Source organism: Phyllostomus discolor, chromosome 7 (assembly GCF_004126475.2).
Source record: "Phyllostomus discolor isolate MPI-MPIP mPhyDis1 chromosome 7, mPhyDis1.pri.v3, whole genome shotgun sequence".
NCBI classification, from domain to species: domain Eukaryota; kingdom Metazoa; phylum Chordata; class Mammalia; order Chiroptera; family Phyllostomidae; genus Phyllostomus; species Phyllostomus discolor.
The window spans coordinates 7,318,047-7,324,046 of NC_040909.2; the positions used below are offsets into that span (position 1 = coordinate 7,318,047).

The window sequence follows — 6,000 nt, forward strand, 5'->3', positions numbered from 1 at the left end:
TGGAGAGCTGGTGAGCTTCTGGAGACGGTCTTTTCACCATCCCTGACGAAGGCGGCAGACTGACACCTCCTGCCTTTCTGCGGAAATGGCCCACGTCACCCAGACGTGGCCCACCACTAGCGTGGCTGCCGTGGGACCGCATGCCGGACAGTACAGAGTCCCCGTCTCAGTCGTGAGTGCTCCTGACCACTGTCCTCACACGGGGAGGCCAGACACATCCAGTGTAACCCACTCCTTCCAGCCATTTCCCCTAAGCTCACACAAGATCTCGCCAAGAAGACAGCAACACAACAGGACGAGCCTCGCGTGGCACATACGCACACTTCACACCGGCTTCTTTCACTGTTTCACGGCCCGTGCACCACCGTTTTCTGGTGATTCCCTTGAAACCTGCCGGCCGTGGGGCTGCGTTCCTGCAAACACACCCCACCCCCTCCACTGCCCCCTGGACACACATGAAGGGCCCAGCAGCAGAGACATGCAGGCGCGGTCTGCTCAGGGAGGACCCCAGGCTCTGGGTGAGGCAGAGATGAATGAATGAATGAATGAGAATGAATGGGATGCTGGGGAACAGGGAAGCCGCCTGTTGGGGATGGAGAGACGGAAAGCGGAAGGAGCCCAGACCCCTGCCTGGAGGCGCACCCCTGCCTGCCGCCTTGTGTGAGCAAGAAACGAACAAACAGCTGTGTGTGTCTCAGCCGCCACACACATCTGGGCGTGCGTGTTACAGCCGCTTACAGTGCGTTGCACCTTAACGCAGACTCATCGATGTGAAAAGTCGGGAAGAACGGATTACTCATCAGTGTAAACATGAGGAGCTACAGAGCCCACGCCTGTCTCCAGTCTCCTTGACACACAGCGCTCAGGGCGTTCTGACCACTTAACTGAAAGTAAATATTTGAGAGGAAATTCAGCACGTTTCCCTCACCGAAAGCCATCCATTAGTTGCCACTGGACAGAATACAGGCACCAGTGACCCGCAGTTGGGGGGGAGTGGAGGGGTGAAGAGCCCGCGTGCCAAAACAAGCGTGCCCAGATTCACAATGACTCCTGGGACAGTCCCTGGAAGATCTCGGGGTGGGGCAGGGAACAGTCACCTCAGACAGGACAGCCCTGCAAATGCGTGGGGTGGGGGGAGGGCCGCTCCTCAGTCCTCCCAGGCACGCCTGGCAGATACCAGCTGGCAGCTCCTCATTGGAACGTGGAGAGTGATGAACACACGCCCAGGGCAAGGGCATACGCCATCTGGTGTCTGCCCACATCTCTGGCCAGGAACAATGGCGGCAAGAATGGGGTCACCGAGCCCGACTCTGGTATCTGGGTGGTGCTTGCAAAGATGCTAAGTTGAGGCTTTAACAGCTGAATTCCAATGGAACCAGTCCTTCTCTCCTGCAAGCAGGGGAGCTGGCCTGATACCAAACTCACACAAACACACCACACCAAGGAGCGAACTTCCCTTTACCCTTCCACTCTCCGCAGTGAGGCCAAGTTCATTTTCACTCTGCCAAATCTAGGTGAAGAGTGCCAGGACTCTCTCTGGCTCATCTCTTCCTTTCAGGACCAGCCCCAGCAACCTCTCCAAGGCCCCAGTGGGTTACACCGACCCCAAGACTTCGGGCAAAGCACAGGTACTAGGCAACCCCTCCAACCACAAAGGCACGGCTCTGTCACCTGGCCTCACGGGGTCAGTTCCGGACACCGCAGAAAAGATTTAAGAACGTGAAACGAAAGTGCTTCGGCTTCCTCCTACTTACTCACTGAACCGTGAGACCCAGTTCCCGAGCTGAGAACTTCCTGGAGGGAGGGGCTCCGCTGCAGCCGCACCGCAGAGACCAAAGGGCAGCCCCTGAGGCCCACAGAGGGAGGGAGGGCAGGTGGGAGCAGAGGCCAGCTCGGACGGAACTGGCTGCAATTGTTCCGTCGTCATCAGTAACGCCTTGATTAACACCACGGTCTTAATGCGGAAGTTCTCAGCTGTCATCACGGACCACCAGGGACATTCCAAACAATTCCCTGAGCTCCAATACAGCTCCCAGGTGTGGTGGGCGTACATTTCTTTTTAATCTGTTTTTTTTTTTTTCATTTTAACCATTGTTCAAGTACAGTTGAGGCATACATTTTTCTCACACACACAATCACTCACATTCTCATTTGCTAAATTACTCTTTATTCTTTTTTTTTTTTTTTGCTTTGTAATCAGTACCGTATTTTGCCATGTATTATGTGCACTTCTTGCCTAAATGTTTGAGGGGAAAATAAGGATGCACAGGACACAGGGGAATCAACGCCGAAACATGGGTGGGCATTACACACGGGAGCACATTATACACGGTAAAATATGGTACATTAAGGAGACATTCATACATTTAAATTACTCTTTATTCTTATTTTAAATGGTTTTATTGATTGATTTGAGAGAGAGAGAGGGAGACAAGGAAAGAGAGGTAGAGAGAAACCTAGATTTGCTGTTCCGCCTCTTCAGGCACTCACCGGTTGATTCCTGTGTGTGCTTGACCCCCCGTGGAACCCGAAACCCTGGAGGGCATGGGGAACAGCGCTCCAGTCAACCGAGCCACCCCAGCCAGAGCACAGCCTTTATTCTTAAATTGTTTCTTTCCCTTCAACGGAAATCTTGAAAACTCAGTCTTAAATGACAGTAGCTACGACCACTGTGTTTTAAATGGCGTCTCTAAACGTTCTGGAAGGAACCGGGAAGCTTTCCTCTCTTGGATCTATAATGACGGCAGTTACCCAAGCGCCCAGGTTCACCTGGCCGGCTCAGTGGTACCCCTCAGTGTATGATGTACCCTAACGGGCCCACCTGCCGCATACAAACACCCCTCTCAGCGACAGCTAAAGGGCAGCCGAAGGCCCCAATCGTCCCCGGACAGCTTTCCAAAACCCGAAACCTGTGCCAGTCTCGGGAAACGCCTCACACCGAGTTCTTTACAAGAAACCAGGTGATTGACTGTCTCCATAGTCCTAGCGCACGAACGGCTGGGGTGTGGCGGTCCCACCCCCAACCGGAACCGCTCGAAATTCAGAGACGTCGGGACGCCCGGCTCCGCAGACCCCTTCAGCGGTCAAGGTCCACTACACCAGGCGGCGGCCGGGGGAACCCGGAGCCTCCGCGGCCTTCCACCTGGTGCTGTCACTTTCTGTTAATGTTCCTGAACTTCAGGGGAGCGAGAATGGAGCGAGAATGGAGCGCACGGAGAGGGGGAAAGATGAATCCCTGGGTTATCCCAACACCATAGCCTATTTCCTTGCACCTCTCCCTGGTCCGGGCGAAAAGTTGGGGGCCAAAAAGAAAGTCCCTTCCCCAGGCCCTGTCTCCCCGAGCGCCGCCAATAATCCAGGTAAAGCCCCCCCGCGCGCGGCGCGCCACGGGGGCAGATGCGGGGCTCGGCTTCCAGGCGCTCCTTTCCTTTCCCGATTGGCGCCGGGCTTATGCCCCAAACTGCCCCAAACTGTCCTCCGGGCTCGAGGACACTCCCACGTGCCGCGGCCTCCGCCCAGGGCGAGGTCGCTCGAAATCCAGGAGGGCACAGCCACTGCGCCCGACGCAGCGCGCCCCGGAATCGGGCGGTGCGGGGGACCCCGCGCCGTCCCCGCACCGGGACTGCTCTTCCCCTTGCCCCAACCCTGTGCTCTCCACCCCCGACCCACGTCCGTCCGCTCACCGGCCACTTTCGCCCCTCCGCGCCGCGCGCACTCGCAGCTCCCCACTCACCCGCTCCGCGCGTCAGGCGCACGGCTCCCAGCAGCAGGACCCCCAGCAGTGGGAGTGTGACCCCGCAGTTCAGGCCGGCCATGGCTCCGGGCTCCTCGGCCTCGGCGGGGAAAGCGACGGTGGCCCGTGGTCCGGAGCGGCGGCCTCGGGCACGGGAGCCTGGCACCGGCTGCGCTCCGCCCCGCCCGGGCTCTCTCACCTGCGCGCGGGCGGGCCGGCCGGGGTTCCGCCCTGCGCCGCAGGAGCTCTGGCTGGCGGGACCTGTCCCTGCTCCTCTCCCCTCCTCCCCTTCCTGCTTCAGCACCCGCCTCTTCCGAGCCCAGGGTGCTGGGACTTGTCTTCACCTTCGGTGTCTAGTGCTCACTCGAGGTTGAGAGTGACCCGTTTGTTGGTGGCGGTGTTTGCTAGTTTGTTTGTTTGTTTTTCCCGTTTGGTCTAAAGCCGTGGTGGTCGCCCTTGACGGATGCCAGTCCGCCTTCCCTTCTCTGTCCAGAAGAAGGAGGCCACTGCGCTCCTCACTTTGCGCCGGAATGTGTGTGGATCCCCCAAGCCCTGGCTTCCTCCTCTGCGCTCTGTCCTCCTCCGCCACCTGACTTGGCGGAGCGCATTGGCCTCCAAAGCCCGCGCCACCGCTGCGAGCCTGCCGCCCACTCCCCGGACTTCAGCCTGGAATGTTCCTAACGCTCGCGGCGACCCTCCCGCATCACCGATGAATCAGACCTGCTTCGAGTTTCGCAACCTCCCAGGGCTCTCTCGGCCAGTGAGTAATTTAGGGGCAGGAGCTGACGGCGCTGGATGGGCTTTCCGCAAACGAAGGCGCTTTGTTCAATTTTCCAAGAAGATTGAGTGACTTAATGAATGAATGCCTGAGGCCGGAAACGGCCAAGAGAAGAAAACTTAACTGGTCCAGGGGGCCCCTCTTATCCGTTGTGCGCGGAGTAGTCCCTGTGGTCCGGTGGCCGGCAGGCAGGCCAATTGCTGGGTTGTAAAAATTAAAGGTGCTGGGCTCCTTTCCCTCCTCCCAGCGGCCGGTGTGCCTTCGGTCTCTGGGTTCTCTTTCTATTCTGTGGGCCACACACCAAGTTCAGGGTTACAGGGCCACAGGGAGAGGTGGTGGATGGTTTATGGACTCTGAGCTGGCAAACCAGGGTTTGGCCAAAATGCCTCCATGGCCCCCCTAGGGCCTGCCCACCCGTGCCCAGGGCAGGCAGAACCACCTGGGAGGGCTGGGCTGGGACCCGGAGCTGGTGCAGAGCATCCGTCCACAGTCCAGCCCCAATGCCAGTTTCATTCTTCCGGAAACAGAACATTGTCAGGCTGCTCCAACTCTCACTGTGAACCGGGTGAGACGTCATGTCTTAGGAGCGTCTCCCCCTTCCTGCTCTGTGTCTCCCGTGGTGAGAATTTAGCAAACTCTGTGCTCAGGGAGCACACAGTCCGGGACGGAGTAGGGGATGTCTACACCGGGGACATGAGCCAACCCAGGCTCCGGGCCTGGGCTGTGAGCCGGAGGGGCCCTCCGCCTGTCTCTTCTGGTCCGCGGTCCCCATCAGGCAGACGGATGAGGAGACCGAGTCCTAGAGAGAAGGGGAAGGGTGAGAAAAGGAGGGAGGCTCTTGGTTCTCCACCCCCACCCCGGAATTGAGGGCAAATTCATCAAGAAAAAGAAATCTAACTTTCTTTTTAAATGGTGATGCAGACCGGGAGCGTAAAAGCAAATTTTGTCTGTTTTTCTCATTCTAAGCAGGCATCTGTGCCCCAGCCTCTTTCCCTGGCATCCAGGACACCATGCTTTCCCAATAATAACAACAACAATAATAATGACGAGTGGCAGTATGTTGAGTTGAAAATATTGGGAATATTGCTTAACAAGTCTAACCTCAAGGAACAAGTTATTTCATTTCTCCAGAGTTTGCTTAACTGGCCTCCCCGAGACAGTGAAACTAACTTCCTGTAAATAACACAAGAGCCAATGATTCTCAGGTGTGAAGATAGATGGTCCCAAACAACGGGGGCAAAGAGAAAGAGATGAAAAAGTAGGGAGGCGTCTCGGTAATTCCACACGTTAAGAAACATTCAGCCCCAGCTGGTGTAGCTCAGTGGACTGAGTGCGGGCCTGTGAACCAAAGGGTCACCGTGTTGATTCCCAGGGCATGTGCCTGGATTGGGGGCCAAGTCCTTGGCAAAGGTCATGTGAGAGGCGACCACACATTGATGTTTCTCTCCCTCTCTTTCCCCTTCCCTTCCCCTTTCTCTAAAATTAAATA

The 6,000-nt window shown here is 57.0% G+C and overlaps 1 protein-coding gene across 2 annotated transcripts in view; it reads right to left on the minus strand.

Moving 5' to 3' along the window:
• CDCP1 (CUB domain containing protein 1) overlaps positions 1-3,980 on the minus strand; it is a 39,533-nt gene extending 35,553 nt beyond the window's left edge. For both annotated transcript variants that reach the window (XM_036030434.1, XM_028518623.2), the window contains exon 1: positions 3,734-3,980. In XM_036030434.1, the coding sequence (XP_035886327.1) occupies positions 3,734-3,815 (82 nt within the window). In that variant the 5' untranslated portion in view covers positions 3,816-3,980. The remainder of the gene's footprint in view (positions 1-3,733) is intronic.
• Positions 3,981-6,000: the final 2,020 nt, after the last annotated feature.